The 19,315-nt window shown below is 31.8% G+C and overlaps 1 protein-coding gene and 1 pseudogene across 1 annotated transcript; both read right to left on the bottom strand.

Moving 5' to 3' along the window:
- Positions 1-134: 134 nt before the first annotated feature.
- LOC112784958 (protein BYPASS1-LIKE-like) lies at positions 135-1,792 on the bottom strand (annotated as a pseudogene).
- Positions 1,793-14,565: 12,773 nt separating this feature from the next.
- On the bottom strand, positions 14,566-18,483 carry LOC112782987 (tubby-like F-box protein 8). The gene is made up of 6 exons (XM_025825695.3): positions 18,240-18,483; positions 17,877-17,930; positions 16,916-17,351; positions 16,658-16,745; positions 15,737-15,869; positions 14,566-15,621 (listed from the first exon to the last, which is right to left on the bottom strand). Exons 3-6 carry the CDS (start codon positions 17,261-17,263, stop codon positions 14,901-14,903), a joined length of 1,290 nt encoding a protein of 429 aa, XP_025681480.1. The 5' UTR covers positions 17,264-17,351; positions 17,877-17,930; positions 18,240-18,483; the 3' UTR covers positions 14,566-14,900.
- Positions 18,484-19,315: the final 832 nt, after the last annotated feature.

Here is a 19,315-nt window from a genome sequence, read left to right as displayed (position 1 = left end):
AACATGTAAGTTAACTGAGGCAAATATGTTTTCCATTCCTTGCATGCCATGTAAAAGCAATAAAAGTACATGTAGATTTTATCTAGAAGTTGAAAAGTCTTTGACAAGTTGTTAGTTCTGTAGGACTAGGATCATTGGAACAAGGACAAGATGATGTATACTGACAATTGAAATTAGAAGATTTTTTTTTGGACTAGTAACCATGCCATCAGTTTCCTTTTTAAACACAAGTATACTGAAATAAATAAATAAATACAATATCAGATAGCAATAGCTAGATGATTTATCTGTTAACGCAATCTTCCTCTTTCTAAAATGCTGGTAAGTCATAATGCTCAGCTAGTCATAATCTCAATTTTAAGTAACACTTCCACCAATATCAAGTACCTAGAAGATCAAGCATCTCAATCCGGCAAGTCATAATCTTGCGGAATGCCTTCTTTACTTGGTGCTCCAATGGTTGCAATCCATCTATCAAAACAAACAAGAGAACAGAATTCATTGCATACATAGGAACTGCCATCCCTCTTGTTGCAATAATCTCATTTGCACCAGGAGGAACCAGGTTGCTTGCAATGGACTGAAGCTGCTTGGCTGCAGACCATGATGGCGATACGCTCCACGAATGCGACCAAGAATGCCCTTTCGATTGGCAATGATGATCCTTGCTGGTGCCATTTCTCCCAAAAGATCTGTTTCTGTGAGAAAAGGCTGATCCGGATTCTTTCCCATCAACCATTGCCAATGCTAAATCCATCAGTGCCTTTCTAGCCCTTAGAAACTGGCCTTCCTTAAATGCTCTCTGGTTAGAACCCAAGGAGCACAAGACAATTTCCACATGCTTTAGCCAAGTGTGAATCTTCTCAATTCCATTGCGACTCGCATTACAAATGTCAAATGCCTTCACTGACCTCTCAAGGAATTCAGAAATAGACTGATCTAGAGGGGATTTTGACACCTGATCTTTATTCTTCAATAGAATGGCTCTGAATTCTTCATGACAGAAGATAAATGCATCCAACCAATGGAGAGCAAATCCCCAGATAGGTCCTGAAATCGATCAGTTACATGCTTTTGAAATGATTCAAGCTCTGAATCCCGGAAACTAGATTCATGATTTGCTCCCAAGGAGTGAGCCTGTCCCTTCCTGATGCCAAACATGGACCGGCCAAAGGAGGAAAATGGCGAAGAAGGAGCCTGATTATCAGTAGATGGCACTGTCAGTCTGTCACTACCCTTGAGAGAATCCCTCCTCCGAAAGTACACACAATAAGCACATACATTGCCTAAAATAAACCCATCAAAAACAGCTGCAACGACCTTCCATGCTTCAGATTACTTAAGAAGTGCAGGATATATATAAACTGAAATGATGTGAAGAAAACGGAGAAAAGGGTAGAAGCAACGAACTCAAGATGACGAATATTTGACTTCAATTTCATACTCTATATGTTTATGTTATTGTTAACTTCAACAACATTAAAATAGCTTAATATAGTATTTGCCCATAACGTGATTATAACTTGCATCCACAAGTAAACCTCGTACTAAAACAATAGAAAACAAAATCTACCAGGATTTGCTGTAATTTTAAATATATCATACTTGATAATCGACTGAGAAGATCTATTTTCTTCCCAAGAAAAAAATGGCGTCGTTTCGGTCCCCTCCCCTTCAACACAAAGTCCCGCCGCAACTGCAACAACATTGACATCGCTCAAATCGTTGGTGCGTGATGGTACAACAACTTTGCCTCCTCTTCTGCTTCTCTCTCTTTCTGCCTCTCTCTATGCCTCTGTCCTTTTTTGTTAAGTATATATCTTTTTTATAATTTTTTTTAACAATTAATAATACTTTTAAAAATTACAAAATAATATATACTTAACAAAAAATATCAAATTTTAAGAATAATAATATCTCATTTTTCTAATCATACTTGAAAAAAATTACATCAAAATTTAATTTTTAATGTATTTTTTGAAAAATACATATTTAATATTAATTTTTTTGTAAAATTATCTAACATTAAATATGTATTTCTCAAAAAATACATTAGAGATTGAATTTTGATACAATTTTTTGCAAGCATGATTAAAAAAATGAGATATTATTATCATTAAAATTTGGTGATTTTTCGTTGAGTATATATATTTTTTTTGTAATTGTTTTGTTAACAACTAATAATACTTTTAAAAAATTACAAAAAAAATATATACGTAGAAAAAAATTATCAAATTTTAAGAATAATAATATCTCATTTTTTAATTATGTTTGTAAAAAATTACATTAAAATTTAATCTCTAAGACATTTTTTGAAAATATATATTTAGTGTTGAGTATTGTTATGTTTTTAAATTATTTAAAGGTATTTTCGTCGATAGTAAAATTCGAGTGCATTTTTGTCGGCGTTTGAATAATTCGATGGCGTTTTTGGTGATTAACCCTATGTGTTAAGTAAATGTATCTTATCAGTATTCCGACTACGAAGATTATTGTAAGGGCAATCGAGAGCCACTGTTATAAATTTGGGGGGTTCTAATTGAAGTTAACAAAATTGTAAAAGTTAAATTGAGTATCTAACCAAATTTTAAGGGTCAAAATGAGATTTAACTCCAATTTTAACTTAAGAATCAAATTTTATATATGAGTGATTACTAACTTGTACTTCTTAATTTTTAATATTAGATTTATAGTAATATTTTTTAACAATGTGTAAGATTTGGTATATTTTTTTTATATAGAAATTACAAATCTAGCCCTCTAATTTATGAAGTTTAACTTTTTTTTAAATACAAAATCGATCTTTTGATTTATGAACTTTAACAAAACCAATCCTTTTATTTATAAACTTTAATTTTTTAAAATTTTTAAAATACAAAACCAATCTTCCAAAATTTAAATTTAACTCTCCTCAAATTGGACCATCATTTTTTTTCCTCCAATTTATGTTTTGGAATTTAAAAAAAAAATCACTCCGTATTAATTAAAAACACACAAAATTTTCATAACTATAAACAACATTCAAAGAATCCATGTCCAAACAAATGAGCCACTAACTTGGCTGGTGATGGTGATGACCGTGGATAAATTGATATTTTATATAAAAAAACTATAGATAAAAAAAATCAATCACTAATATTTTTTATATATAAAAAAATATTTATAGAAAACTAAATGATAGTTAAAAATTTAAAAAATAAAATAAGTATCCTCTATGATGCAAAGAAGCATCATATTCCATTATAAAAAATTTTAACGAATAAAAAGAAAACAATTCTAAATTATTATTTTTTAAATCTACACAGAAATACACGTTCGACTCTAATATTTATAAGAATTTATTTTTTTATTATCAACCTAAAAACAAATGTGATAAAGATATTATAAGTAAGAAATCCAAATAAATTATACAAACTTTTTAAATTTTCAATACGTTAAAAAAATCCTGAAGTTTTAATTTTAACTATTTTTAGCTAAATCCTATAAAATAGTAAGACTAAAAAATAATTTTATAAGTGCAAGAAAAAATATTAAAAAATTTTGGTAGATAATAATCACAAAAAAAAAGGAGTACTCCATTAAGGTAACAACTAAATTGGAGGACACAATTATTTCACATTTTGTAGTATTTTGTTGGTGTTTGTATTTTTTAAGTTGAGTTGAAACCTATTTTGACTCCTGAAATTTGAAGTTGGCCTTAATTTTAACTTTCAAATTTTTAGTTATCCAATTAACACCTCCAAATATTGGATCGTGCCTCATGTTTGTCCCTATAATTATTTCCGTTAACGAAAAGCTGATGTGACACGTTAAGTTGACACGATGTGTATTTACGTGGCACCCAACTTGCCAGAATGGATGTGTAATGAGTGAATGATGTGGTAAAAGTTGTTTTCACTCAATATGAGTCCATGCAAATTAGGTTTTAACATCTACGTAGAAGTCAAATTAAGTGAAAATAATTTTTTGCCACATAATTCACTCATCATGCATTTATTCTGGTAAGTTGGGTGCTACGTAGATGCATACCGTGTCAACTTAATGTGCCACATCAGCTCTCCGTTAATGGAGATAACTACAGGGACAAACGTGAGGCACGATCCAATATTTGGGGGTGTTAATTAGGTAACTAAAAATTTGGGGTCAAAATTAAGGCCGATTCCAAATTTGAGGGGCCAAAATGGGTTTCAACTCCTTCCAAGTTTAAGGTGCCCATTGATGTGCGGAAAACGATCCGACACAAAACTCACCGGCAAGTGCACCGGGTCGCATCAAGTAATAATAACTCACGGGAGTGAGGTCGATCCCACAGGGATTGAAGGATTGAGCAATTTTAGTTTAGTGGTTGATTTAGTCAAGCGAATCAAGATTTGGTTGAGTGAATTGTGATTTGCAGAAATTAAATTACATGGGAAGTAAAGGGAATGGGTAAATTGCATGAAATTAAAGAGAACTGAAATTTAAAGTGCTGAATCTTAAAGAACAAGAAATTAAATGGCAGAAACTTAGAACGCAAGAAATGTAAATTGCAGAATCTTAAAGTGCAAGAAATGTAAATGGCTTGAATTGTAAAGGGAATTGGGAATTGGATTTGCAGAAATTAAACAAAGGAAAGTAAAATTCAACAAGCAGAGGAGTAGAAAATAACTTGGATTGAACCGGATCTTAAAACAGAAATATAAATGAGCATGAAAAGCATTAAACAGAGAATTGAAAATGAGAATCCAGATCTCAGGACCCAAGAGACTAGATAACCAAGTCTAGATCTCAATGCCTTCCTAGATCCAACAAGAGCAATTGCAAAGATATTAAAGAAATGTAAAGTGCAGAAAGAGTAGAAACAGAAGCAATTAATAGAAATGGAAATTCAATTGTGCAGTAAAATGAAATAGAGAGATCTTAGGATGAGACTGAAACAGAATTCCTTCAATTCTCCAACCCAAGATCCAAGACAATTGTAATTGAAATTGAAAGCAAGAAAACTAAGAGGAAGGGAATTCAATTCTCCTTCCCCGAGACTTAGAAATTAAAATTCACTCAATACCAATAGCTCTCCGAAAACTCTCTATGAAAACTAAAAGGAAAAGCTCTCCTAAAAACTTAAATCCTATGCTATTTATACACTTTCTTCAAATGGTCTTCAAGCCTTCAATTGGGCCTTTGCTCTTGATGGAATTGGGTTGATAGAGGCCTTGGTTGATTGCTCTTGGAGTTTGGAGAAGAACCGAATTGAACCGGGTTTGGAATCATGAAAGCTTGAGTAAAAGTTGGAGTAAAAGTTTGAGGCTAACTTTTACTCCAACTTTTCACATCAGCCACCCTTCTTTGCTGATACCAACGTTGGGGAAAAAGTTAGGGGTCAAACTTTTGCTCCAACGTTGGCCTCCCCTAGCACACTCATGGCGCCAACGTTAGCCAAAAAGTTAGGGGCTAACGTTGGCGCAAACTTTTGCTCATCCAGGGTGTGTTTTTCATGCGCCAACGTTAGCCAAAAAGTTAGGGGCTAACGTTGGCGCAAACTTTTGCTCTCCAGGGTGTTGATTTGTGATGCCAAAAGTTAGCCAAAAAGTTTGAGGCTAACTTTTGCTCCAGCTTTTGCCCAAAAGTTAGCCAAAAAGTTTGAGGCTAACTTTTGCTCCAGCTTTTTGCCCAAAAGTTAGCCAAAAAGTTTGAGGCTAACTTTTGGTCCAGCTTTTTGCTTCCTGGTTCATTTTCAATTAATCCAAAAGTTTGAGCTAAAGTTTGAGGCAAACTTTTGCTCAAACTTTTTGTCCTCTCTTCCTCCTAGCCATTCCTTCTTGTTTCAACCTTTCTCCAAGCTTTCTTCACCTATCATTAATCAACCAAACACATCAAAGCTATGCTCAAAACCATGAGATATTCATTCTTTCATAATATGTGACAATTATAGCATAAAACCTCATGAAATAGCATGAATCCATACATGGTTGATTAAATCAAAGGAAGCATGAAAATCTACCCAATTGGCTTGCTTATGGCTCAAGAAAGTGCATAATTCTATTGAAAACAAAAGAAAAAGGCTAGTGAAACTAGGCTAAGATGACTTGTCATCACCCATATCTCCCTGGATTTGTCAGGAGTGTGCAACTCCACTTGGTTGTCTGTGTAGTATATATGATTTCTCTTGCAATAAGGGAAATTGCCAGAAAACATTTGAATAGAGGAATTATATCCAATCATTACTGCATAATCCTCTAAACTATGTATTCTTGACCATTCCTTTAAATTCTTGAACACATCAAATTTATTACACATGTGGAGTATTTTCATAGCCTCAGAATCATATTTAACTATCATTAACAAACTGCCGTCAACACAACCAATTATATACTTGTTCTTGCTGCAATTAAGGTAGATCAGGATATAGGCAACATAACGTGGTAGATCTGCTCTTTTTCAATAATATGGCTCAAACATGAGTCGTGAGTAGTGCCAGGTAACAACAGTCACGGATTTCTTTTATGATTTGGAATGCTTGAAAGTTTAGAGTTCCATTCCTTGCAAACCAATCAAAGTCGAATGAAATCATGGTAGGAATACAGATGCTCTATGATTTGATACAGAAGATCAGGATGTAGGTTCGACCATCGTTCAACTTTGGCCATATAAGTCACAAAGGAAAATTCAAACAACAAAAAGAAAAGAAAAGAATGACGCTAGCCCTCAACTTCGAGCTGATTATATATAGTATTTAAGGGTGTGTTTGGAAACCATTTTTTGAGAAAATTTTATTTTAAATATTTTTTTAAAAGATCTTTTATGAAAGTAAAAGTGATTTTATGTTTGGATATCTTATGTAAAAAAAAAAATTTATCTATTAATTATGTTTGGAGAAAATAAGATAATAGTATTTATTTATTTATTTATTATATGAAAAATATCTTTTTTTTTTATAAAAAAAGATCTTTTAAAAAAATATAAATTGTAACTTTTCAAAAAAATTTTTTGTTTTTTCTAATGCTTTTACTTCTATTAATTTGTCAAACACACTTAAAAATAAAAAATATTTTTTATTAAAAAATATATTTTTTTAGCGATTTAATAGCCCAAAACACACTAAATATCTTTGATCGATTTTTAACTTTTTATTTTGGTAGATATATTTTTACTCAGTTTAAAATCGTATGTATCAGAGTGTTTAAATTCAAATCAATTTAATAAAAAATTGTCTTCCAATCTTATCCAATTCAAACTAGAACTAATCAAAATCTTAATTATTTATATTTTATATTGAATTAGATTCCATTTCTAACTAACATCACCCATGATATCAAATCTAGAAAAGAGAAATTGTTGGTGAAAAAAAATGAGTTAAATTTTCAGCAAAACCGTTTCTTTGAATAGAGATACTTTTTTTTAGTGTGAAAAATATCAATTTAAAAGTAAAAATAAACAAATATTAAATAAATTATATTTGTTATTAATAATAATTATTGTTATTAAACGATAGATAATTTATTTTGAAGAATTTCAATGCGTTGTTATTTAAAATACAGATGTTTTTTACCAAATACATAAGATACTTGACTTTTAAACTTTAGGCTCAACTACTGAAAATCAGAATTGTTTATTACAGATAAAAATACTAGTTCTAATATAATACACAAATGCACTAATGCTAACTTAATACATGAATGATACACAAGTGAACTAATGCTAACTTGATGCATAAATGAACTGATACTAACTAATGCCACTGGTTCGAACTTTATTTGGAAAATGACGTCAAGGACTTATATTTCCTTCAAGCTTTATTCCCCTTTCAGCGTGGCACCGTAATAGACACATGGACACCGTTTCAACCACGTCAGCCAGTTCCGTCTAGTGTATCAGAGGCAAATAGACGGAAGGATTAAATTGTCCTCCATTTATTAAAGGCAGGAACTTTTTTCTATTTAAATTTTGTTAGGAATGTATTTGTCAAAAATTTAAAAAGTCAGGGACCTATCTGTCCTTTTTCCATAACTTTATAAGTGCAAGAAAAAACACTAAAAAAATTCTGGTAGATAATAGTCACAAAAAAAATGAGTACTCCATTAGAGTAACAACCAAGTTGGAGGACACAACCATTCCACATTTGGTAGTATTTTGTTAGTGTTTGTATCTTCCAAGTTTAAAATGCCTATATCTCACAGGCTGGGTTTGCCAGGAGTGTGCAACTCCACTTGGTTGTCTGTGTAGTATATATGATTTTTCTTGTAATAAGGGGAATTGCCAGGAAACATTTGAATAAAGGAATTATATCCGATCATTACTGCATATATCCGATCATTTGCATAATTCTTGACCATTCCTTTGAATTCTTGAACACCAAATTTATTACACATGTGGAGCATTTCCATAGCCTCAGAATCATGTTTAACTATCATTAACAAACTGCCGTCAACACAACCAATTATATACTTGTTCCTGCTGTAATTAAGGTAGATAAGGATATAGGCAACATAACGTGGTAGATCTGCTCCTTTTCAAGAATATGGCTCAAACAAGAATCGTGAGTAGTGTCAGGTAACAACAGCCACGGATTTCTTTTATGATTTGGAATGCTTAAAGTTTAGAGTTCCATTCCTTACAAACCAATCGAAGTCGAATGGAATTATAGTAGGAATACAGATACTCTGTGATTTGATACAGAAGATCAGGATACAGGTTCGACCATCGATCAATTTCGGCCATATAAGTCACAAAGGAAAATTCAAACAACAAAAAGAAAAGAATGACGCTAGTCCTTAACTTCGAGCTGATTATATATAGTATTTAAGGGTGTGTTTGGAAACTATCTTTAGAAAAAATTTTATTTTAAATATTTTTTTAAAAGATCTTTTATGAAAGTAAAAATAATTTTATATTTGGATATCTTATGTAAAAAGATTTTTTATCTATTAATTATGTTTTGAGAAAATAAGACTAAAATATTTATTTATTTATTTATTTATTATATGAAAAATATCTTTTTTTTTAATTTAAAAAAAAATATAAATTATAACTTTTCAAAAAAAATATTTTTTTTGTTTTTTCTAATGCTTTTATTTCTATTAATTTGTCAAACACACTAAAAAATAAAAAAAATTATTAAAAAAATATATCTTTTTTAGCAATTTAATAACCCCAAAACACACTAAATATCTTTGATCAATTTTTAACTTTTTATTTTGGTAGATATATCTTTATTCAGTTTAAAATCATATGTATCGGAGTGTTTAAATTCAAATCAATTTAATAAAAAATTGTCTTCCAATCTTATCCAATTCAAACTAGAACTAATTAAAATCTTAATTATTTATATTTTATATTGAATTAGATTCCATTTCTAACCAACATCACCCATGATATCAAATCTAGAATAGAGAAATTGTTGGTGGAAAAAAATGAGTTAAATTTTCAGCAAAATCGTTTCTTTGAACAGAGATACTTTTTTTTAGTGTGAAAAATATCAATTTAAAAGTAAAAATAAACAACTATTAAATAAATTATATCTATTATTAATAATAATTATTGTTATTAAACGATAGATAATATATTCTGAAGAATTTTAATGCGTTGTTGTTATTTAAAATACAGATATTTTTCACCAAATACATAAGACACTTGACTGTTAAACTTTAGGCTCAACTACTAAAAATTAGAATTGTTTATTACGGATAAAAATACTAGTTCTAATATAATACACAAATGTATTAATGCTAACTTAATACATGAATGATGCACAAGTGAGCTAATACTAACTTTATGTATAAATGAACTGATGCTAACTAATGCCACTGGTACGATGAAAACTGAACTAATGCAATTTAACAAATTCTAATAGAATACATAAATGCACTAATGCTAACTAATGTGAGAAAACTGAACAAATGCAATTTAAGAAAAAAAATAGAAACAGAACAAATCCAGTTTCTGCAATTTTAATACAAATAATCTAAATTACAGAATACAACAAGTTAACTAGATTTCAAAATACAAGCATAATTTTATAAACTAAATTCTCATAATAGAAGTATAATGAACTAAATTCTCAAGGACCTATTTGTCCTTCGAACTTTATTCCCCTTCTAGCGTGGCATCGTAACGGACACATGGACACTCTTTCAACCACGTCAGCCAGTTCCGTTTGGTGTATGAGAGGCAAATAGACAGAAGGATTAAATTGTCCTCCGTTTGTTAAAGTTATGAATTTTTTTGTATTTAAATTTTGTCAGGGATGTATTTGTCACAAATTTAAAAAGTCAGGAACCTATCTGTCCTTTTCCCATAACCTTATAAGTGCAAGAAAAAATACTAAAAAACTCTGGTAGATAATAGTCATAAAAAAAAGGAGTACTCCAATAGAGTAACAACCAAATTGGAGGACACAACCATTCCACATTTGGTAGTATTTTGTTGGTGTTTGTATCTTCCAAGTTTAAGATTCCCGTATTTCGCAGGCTGGGTTTGTCAGGAGTGTATAACTCCACTTGGTTGTCTATGTAGTATATATGATTCCCTTGCAATAAGGGGGAATTTCCAGGAAACATTTGAATAGAGGAATTATATCTAATCATTACTGCATAATCCTCTAAACTATGTATTCTTGACCATTTCTTTGAATTCTTGAACACATCAAATTTAATGCACATGTGGAGCATTTCCATAGCCTCCGAATCATGTTTAACTATCATTAACAAACTGCCGTCAACACAATCAATTATATACTTGTTCCTGTTGCAATTAAGGTAGGCAGGATATGGGCAACATAACGTGGTAGATCTGTTCCTTTTCAAGAATATGGCTCAAACAAGAGTCGTGAGTAGTGTTAGGTAATAACAGCCACGGGTTTCTTTTATGATTTGGAATACTTGAAAGTTTAGAGTTCCATTCCTTACAAACCAATCGAAGTCGAATGGAATCATGGTAGGAATACAGATGCTCTGTAATTTGATACAAAAGATCAGGATGTAGGTTCGATCATCGATCAATTTTGGCCATATAAGTCACAAGGAAAAATTCAAACAACAAAAAGAAAAGAATGACGCTAGCCCTCAACTTCGAGCTGATTATATTTATATATAGTATTTAAGGGTGTGTTTGGAAACCATTTTTAGAAAAGATTTTATTTTAAATATTTTTTTAAAAGATCTTTTATGAAAGTAAAAATAATTTTATATTTGGATATCTTATGTAAAAAGATTTTTTTATCTATTAATTTATGTTTGGGGAAAATAAGATAAAAGTATTTATTTATTTATTTATTACATGAAAAATATCTTTTTTTTATAAAAAAATATTTTCAAAAAAATATAAATTATAACTTTTCAAAAAAAAATATTTTTTTTTATTTTTTCTAATGCTTTTACTTCTATTAATTTGTCAAACACACTAAATATCTTTAATCGATTTTTAACTTTTTATTTTGGTAGATATATCTTTACTCAGTTTAAAATCGTATGTATCAGAGTGTTTAAATTCAAATCAATTTAATAAAAAATTGTCTTCCAATCTTATCCAATTCTAACTAGAACTAATCAAAATCTTAATTATTTATATTTTATATTGAATTAGATTCCATTTCTAACCAACATCACCCATGATATCAAATCTAAAATAGAGAAATTGTTGGTGAAAAAAATGAGTTAAATTTTCAGCAAAACCGTTTTTTTGAACAGAGATACTTTTTTTTTGAGAGTGAAAAATATCATTTTAAAAGTAAAAATAAACAACTATTAAATAAATTATATCTATTAGTATTAATAATTATTGTTATTAAACGATAGATAATGTATTTTGAAGAATTTCAATGCATTGTTGTTATTTAAAATACAGATATTTTTTACCAAATACATAAGATACTTGACTGTTAAACTTTAGGCTCAACTGCTGAAAATCAGAATTATTTATTACAGATGAAAATACTAGTTCTAATATAATACACAAATACACTAATGCTAACTTAATACATGAATGATGCACAAGTGAACTAATGCTAACTTCATGCATAAATGAACTGATGCTAACTAATGCCACTGGTACGATGAAAACTGAACTAATGCAATTTAACAAATTCTAATAAAATACACAAATACACTAATTCTAACTAATGCTAACTAATGTGAGAAAACTGAACTAATGCAATTTAAGAAAAAAAAGTAGAAACAGAACAAGCCCAATTTCTTCAATTTTAATACAACTAATCTAAATTGCAGAATTCAACAAGTTAACTAGATTTCAAAATACAAGCATAATTTTATAAACTAAATTCTCATAATAGAAGCATAATGAACTAAATTTTCAAGGACCTATTTGTCCTTCGAACTTTATTTGTAAAACGACGTCAAGGACTTATTTGTCCTTCGAACTTTATTTCCCTTCCAGCGTGGTACCGTAACGGACACCTGGACACCGTTTCAACCACGTCAGCTAGTTCCGTTTGGTGTATGAGAGGCAAATAGACGGAATGATTAAATTGTCCTCCGTTTGTTAAAGTCAGTGACTTTTTTGTACTTAAATTTTATTAGGGATGTATTTGTCAAAAATTTAAAAAGTCAGGGACCTATCTATCCTTTTCCCGTAACTTTATAAGTGCAAGAAAAAACACTAACAAATTCTGGTAGATAATAGCCACAAAAAAAAAAGTAGTACTCCATTAGAGTAACAACCAAGTTGGAGGATACAACCATTCCACATTTGGTGATATTTTGTTGATGTTTGTATCTTCCAAGTTTAAGATGCCCATATCTCGCAGGCTGGGTTTGCCAAGAGTGTGCAACTCCACTTGGTTGTCTGTGGAGTATACATGATTTCCCTTGCAATAAGGGGAATTGCCAGGAAACATTTAAATAGAGGAATTATATCCAATCATTACTGCATAATCCTCTAAACTATGTATTCTTGACCATTCCTTTAAATTCTTGAACACATCAAATTTATTGCACATATGGAGCAATTCCATAGCCTCAGAATCATGTTTAACTATCATTAACAAATTGCCGTCAACACAACCAATCATATACTTGTTCTTGCTGCAATTAAGGTATATCAGGATATGGGCAACATAACATGGTAGATCTACTCTTTTTCAAAAATATGGCTCAAACAAGAGTCGTGAGTAGTGCCAGGTAACAACAGCCACGAGTTTCTTTTATGATTTGGAATGCTTGAAAATTTAGAGTTCCATTCCTTACAAACCAATCAAAGTCGAATGGAATCATGATAGGAATACAGATGCTCTGTAATTTGATACAGAAGATCAGGATGCAGGTTCGACCATCGATCAATTTCGGCCATATAAGTCACAAGGAAAAATTCAAACAACAAAAAGAAAAGAATGACGCTAGCCCTAAACTTCGAGCTGATTATATATAGTATTTAAGGGTGTGTTTGGAAACTATTTTTAGAAAAGATTTTATTTTAAATATTTTTTTTAAAAGATCTTTTATGAAAGTAAAAGTGATTTTATGTTTGGATATCTTATGTAAAAAGATTTTTTTATTTATTAATTATGTTGGGAGAAAATAAGATTAAAGTATTTATTTATTTATTTATTATATGAAAAATATCTTTCTTTTTTTAAAATATAAATTGTAACTTTTCAAAAAAATATTTTTTTTTGTTTTTTCTAATGCTTTTATTTCTATTAATTTGTCAAACACACTAAAAAATAAAAAAAAAATATTTTTTTAATTGAAAAATATATTTTTTTAGCGATTTAATAGCCCCAAAACACACTAAATATATTTGATCGATTTTTAACTTTTTATTTTGGTAGATATATCTTTACTCAGTTTAAAATCGTATGTATCGAAATGTTTAAATTCAAATCAATTTAATAAAAAATTGTCTTCCAATCTTATCCAATTTAAACTAGAACTAATCAAAATCTTAATTATTTATATTTTATATTGAATTAGATTCCATTTCTAACCAACATCACCCATGATATCAAATCTAGAATAGAGAAATTGTTGGTGGAAAAAAAGGAGTTAAATTTTCAGCAAAACCGTTTCTTTGAACAGAGATACTTTTTTTTGAGTGTGAAAAATATCAATTTAAAAGTAAAAATAAACAACTATTAAATAAATTATATATGTTATTAATAATAATTATTATTATTAAACGATAGATAATATATTCTGAAGAATTTCAATGCATTGTTGTTATTTAAAATACATATATTTTTCACCAAATACATAAGAGGTGAAAACTCAGGTACAGTCACGTGAAGTTGATAGTTGAGAACTGTCAGATGAAAATTTAGTTAAATCATGTAACGACTTTCAGCTATCAACTTTACTGTACCTGAGTTTCCACCTACATTAGACATTTGACTGTTAAACTTTACGCTCAACTAAAATCAGAATTGGTCACCAATGAAAACTAAACTTTGGACTCTGAAAACACACTAACAAATGCATTGTCCAAATTTGGACTCGTTGTTAGCATATTCTCTCTCTTTAGTCCTCCTTTCCCCCGGCCCCGGCACCTCGTACTGCCCTTACAATATTTAACAACTTCAGGGTATTTATAAAAAAAAAACAAAATTCTAATTACATATCACCCGAGTACCCATGATTCGCAAACAACTTTGATATCACTTTTTATTCAGTGCCCTGTTTGTAATATATAACCACAAGCAGCACCCCGTGATACACCTCAGAAAACACCAGCATACATTTTGGAAGGAAACAGAACCTAAAAATGTGTTAAAATGATAATAATCTGTTGGTAGAAAGGATAACATGGCGTTGACACGCATGAATCAACTGGGGAATGAAACACAGCAAGTTAAAAATGCTCTAAAACCATGTTACAGCGGGATACACTAGAATTACAATTGTGTCATACACTGGTAATAAGAGAAATGATAATTTGATTAGCTTTTTCTTAGAGATATCTTCATGATTCAACTATTCACAGGCCAATTTGGTGTCAAAGCTGCTCAAGCATATTGCAAAAGCTTGGAATGCTGATAGGGGATACCGGTAATCCATGGTGAACATATCTTTCCCAACTTTGCCGAACTGCAGGATAATCTTGTCGTGATCCGGTGGAGTTGGTTGAGATGGCGTGGGCACACCGGCAGCAGGCTGGGTGGCGGCAATCAACTGAAAGTTCTTAACAGATGCAACTGTCACCCTTCCCCGGAAATTGAGGCACCAACATTGTAATTGTTCATGCCATCTTGGAGGCTTGTTTTTAAGAACCAAGGGTCTTATCTTGCCCTCATCATCCTCATTGGCAACAGATCCACCGATATCAGAAAATCGTGAGCTGCTGAACTCAATAGAGTGATCTAGAGACTTGGAAAATGAGATGCTCCGAAATGAGTCCTCCAGGGAACGGGGGAGCAGCTCTGGTTGGCCAGGAACACTGCCGCCGGCGTCAAGTGCTGCGGCCGGTATTGAATGCATGATGCAGTGCATCTTCCTTGGGCCCCGTGTCCCAAGGACATTTAATTCATATGTTACCTGAGCTATGTTGTAACTTCCAGATGGAACCTTTGGAGAGACCTTTTTGGAATAAAATCTGCGGCTCGTTCTCCCAGTTCCTTCAGGAGGGCATATATGGGCAGAGGAATATGGAGGCTGTGTATCGAATATAATGAATTTCGTTCCAATGAAGTTTGATCTGGTGTATGAAATTACAAGAAAGTTTCTCGAGTTAAAAGGAAGAAATACACAAAAAAGAAGATAAAATAACATATTACATAATCAAAGAAAATAACAATAAGCAGTAAACTCACCGCAGCTTTCCAATGTATGTGTTACTTGATCTTGAGATGTTGTCAGCATCCATAGAAATAACATACTCTGTGTAAGTAGTTCTCCGCATCCTCTTAGCAGAAAGGAGGAATTTTCCATTTTCAACTAACAAAGCTGCAAAAGTCCAAGGAAACCAAAAAAAGGAAAAGAAAAAATGGAATGGGTTCAGTATTATAGACCAAAATATGGCAGACAATATACTGTTCTTAAGGTTTCAATTTAGTATGTAACATGATCATAAACACATATTCAAGCCATTTCAACAAATCAAGAAAGCAATTAATGATGAATTGAGAAGATATGCAAACACTGGAGAAACTGACATCAGAAATTATAATTTAATAGAATGAAAAATATTTCCAAATATATAAATGTGTAATAGTTTTCAACCCCAAGTAGTGCAGATACCTAAACTTATTTCACCTGATCAACATCCAAAAATTTATAATGTTTATTTAAGTGGCAAAGAAACCTGGTTAAGTGTGCCCCCCCAAGTAAACAATTATCAGATAATAAGATCCTAGACTCCTAATGGGGAAGGGAAACAAATAACATATGGGAACTAAAATTATGAAACTATCCGAGTTTCATACTCAGAACACTAAGTAAATGCCGATTTAAACAAAGAAAAAAAAATATGGAAATTTTGACCTTGATCAACCATGTCCAGCACTCTCTTACTAGTAATTTATAATTTCATATTGTAAGCATATAGATCATGTATCAATGCAAACATATACAAAATCAGAAGTCTGAAGTCAAAATCAGAAGCTTCAACAGCCTGAACTATTTGAACTGAAGTCAAAATTTACATAGTCACACTAGAAGCATCCGATCACAAAAAAGGCATAAACGCAAGCAATATGTAGTCCACGTGTACAACAAATGGAAAGAAATTTTACCAGGGCTGAGACAGAGGAATAGGTGATATGTTGAATTAGATTTATCTCTTTTGATGAAACACTGAATAATTCCATCTCGTGGCCCAGGCTGAAAACAAAAAGAATTAAAAACAAAAGAAGTCAAGGTATTGCTTCAAATAACCGAATCAAGTATCAATGTTAGTTCCAGATCCTCCACACATATGAGAAATGTAATATGTTAGTTAATATTTAATAGAGAGAATAGAGCACCAGCTACATGGAAATGACAAAGCTAACCTGCTTCAGGGACACAGGAAATGTAAGTTTGCCACAGAACTCAGGGCTCTTAACAATTTCCTTGCACATCCTCCTCCAAGACTGGCAAACTGCAGAACATGCAACAACGTGCTTTCGAGCAGGCCATGTGTTCTCACTCTCCTCCAGCCGTCTAATGACATCATACAGTAGTTCTGGGGGTAAGCTTGCCCAGCGACTATTTTGAATTACTAGAGGCTGGTCATGCAAATCCTGTACCGATCCATGAGATTTTCCTCTATGATGGCCGGTCAGCCTAACATCAAAACTGCGCCTAGATAAGCTCCCAATACTATCCCTCACATCCCGAACTATGCTTCGGAATGACATTGTTCTGGTCAATCTCAAGAATAACTATGAATGTATGTATCTTCTTTGAAGTTGAAAAGAACTGTATCCAAGCACAGCATGCATATGGCTGCCAAAACAGGAGAGTTTCAGTCTTTCAGCTCAAGACTGTATATATATCTTCATCTTTCCCACCAATAAAGACTCAGACACATGTGATATCAATGGATATTTAGATCAACTTCTTCAAACTATACAATTTTAAGTCTTTAAAGTAGATGATGAAATGTCAAAACGAAGCAGTGGTTCAAGATTAGATATTTGGCTACCCCCTTCAGGAAGGAATACTCAAACAGCATTATCATGATGATATTGTTGCAAATGCAGGTATAGGAATATAATAGTTTTCTTACTTAAATCATAACTGGGTCTTATAATCTAATCTTATTAGGTAAAAAATCAATTATCAATTATATATAATAAATAAGTAAATAAATATGGCAGAGCTATCACCAATTCACCAGCTAATTTTTGGGATTATATGAATTTAAAAATAAAAAATATTTCCACTCTCATTTTCTTTTGGCTATTTTTGCTAACACAAAGATGATGAACCAAAAGAAAAGGAAGGGAGCAAGAAATACTGAAATAGTACCTCATAAGCGTTGGATTTGGTACCAAGCTAGATCAGAACATCACCACCCTTTACCTGAAAACCAGAAGAAAATGTTAAACATGATTAACTAAAAGCCCACTGAATTTGAAATCCCACAATATCCTTAAAAGTTTGCCTCTTATAAACACAGGAAGCTAATCATCACATTACCACCCATTTCCCTTCCCAAAAAGGTTGTAAACACAGATTTGAGAAGCTGAAAACTCATGAGTTTTTCTCAGCATTATGAACATGAATCCATATAACGGGGCAAAAAAAAAAGTCCAGTTTTGAAGTGAACCCGATGACGAAAAAAGAGAGGAGAAGTTGAAAACAATGGATTTGAGAAAGAGAGGAATGTACCCAGATTGAAATAGGAGAGATCCATAGCTGAAGCATTGGCAGGGACAGTTTTCAGATATGAAATCTATGAGAAAAGTGACGTTTTTTATGAATCAGAGACAAACAAGGAAGCTGAAAGACAGAGGCTTTTAGGTCAGAGAATGCTCTCTCTCTCTCTCTCTCTCTCTCTCTTACAGCTTCTCACTCTCTCTCTCTCTAACCGGACTCCAAAGCTGCCTTAAATGTAGTTGATGAAGTAAAGCTTAAAAAGCAACCAACCTCAATTATTTTATTTATTTAATAGGAAAAATAGACAAAAGTACACCCGGATTTTCACACGGAGTACAAATGTACTCCTCAATTTTTTAATGAGTCATTTGTACACATGAATATAAAATTCCGTTGTCAATTCTACCATTCCGTGACCTGAGTAAATTTTCCGGCGGTGGTGGAGACCAGGTGGCACGGTATTGTATGATGTGGCCAATTTGAGGTGACACTGTGGAAAATAGAAATATTAATTATGAAATTTGTTGAAATAAATATAAGAAAAGGGAATAATCAAATCACTCTTCATCCTCTCCCTTCTTCGAACCATATGAACCCTAAAAAAATCTTCCTTCACCCTCTTCATTTTTCTTTGTACATCTTCGTCCTTTCTGTTGTAACAAGGGTTTGTAAACTATAATGTATGAAAATGTCACAGTCTCAACGAAGGAAGAATATACTTCATGCTCGTCTTTTACGCCAAAAAATAGGAAGAAGAAGAAGTTTGACTACAACAATGGCAAGTGCCTGCATGGACTTGACGCAGTGATGCTTGAGTCTGCTACAGAGTCTGCTACAGAGTGGAACCCTGGAAGATTGTTTCTTCGTTGTCCATTATGGGAGGTATGTGAATTCTGATTTTGTTTATGATGACAAATGTTAATTTTCTGCAAAATGGTTAAAATTTGTCGTCGAATTCATGATGCAGAAGGTTGAATTGAGGTGTGACTATTTCATTTGGGCTGATGAAGTTGTTGATGCTGGAAGAGATTGTGGAATTCAGGAACAGAGTGAAGAAAGCAAATGGAGGTTTGCAGAAGAAAGCAACT

Source organism: Arachis hypogaea, chromosome 20 (assembly GCF_003086295.3).
Source record: "Arachis hypogaea cultivar Tifrunner chromosome 20, arahy.Tifrunner.gnm2.J5K5, whole genome shotgun sequence".
Lineage (NCBI taxonomy): Eukaryota > Viridiplantae > Streptophyta > Magnoliopsida > Fabales > Fabaceae > Arachis > Arachis hypogaea.
The sequence above is the reverse complement of the archived record's forward strand: the minus strand, read 5'-3'. Positions and strand labels throughout refer to the sequence as shown.

What these genes read in the sequence shown, in the direction of transcription:
- LOC112782987 (XM_025825695.3), bottom strand. Translation starts at nt 17,263, where the DNA reads ATGTCATTCCGAAGCATAGTTCGGGATGTGAGGGATAGTATTGGGAGC. An exon ending in TTCCTGTGTCCCTGAAGCAG is followed by an intron (nt 16,746 to 16,915) that starts GTTAGCTTTGTC and finishes TTTTGTTTTCAG; the next exon opens with CCTGGGCCACGAGATGGAAT. An exon ending in ACATACATTGGAAAGCTGCG is followed by an intron (nt 15,622 to 15,736) that starts GTGAGTTTACTG and finishes TTCATACACCAG; the next exon opens with ATCAAACTTCATTGGAACGA.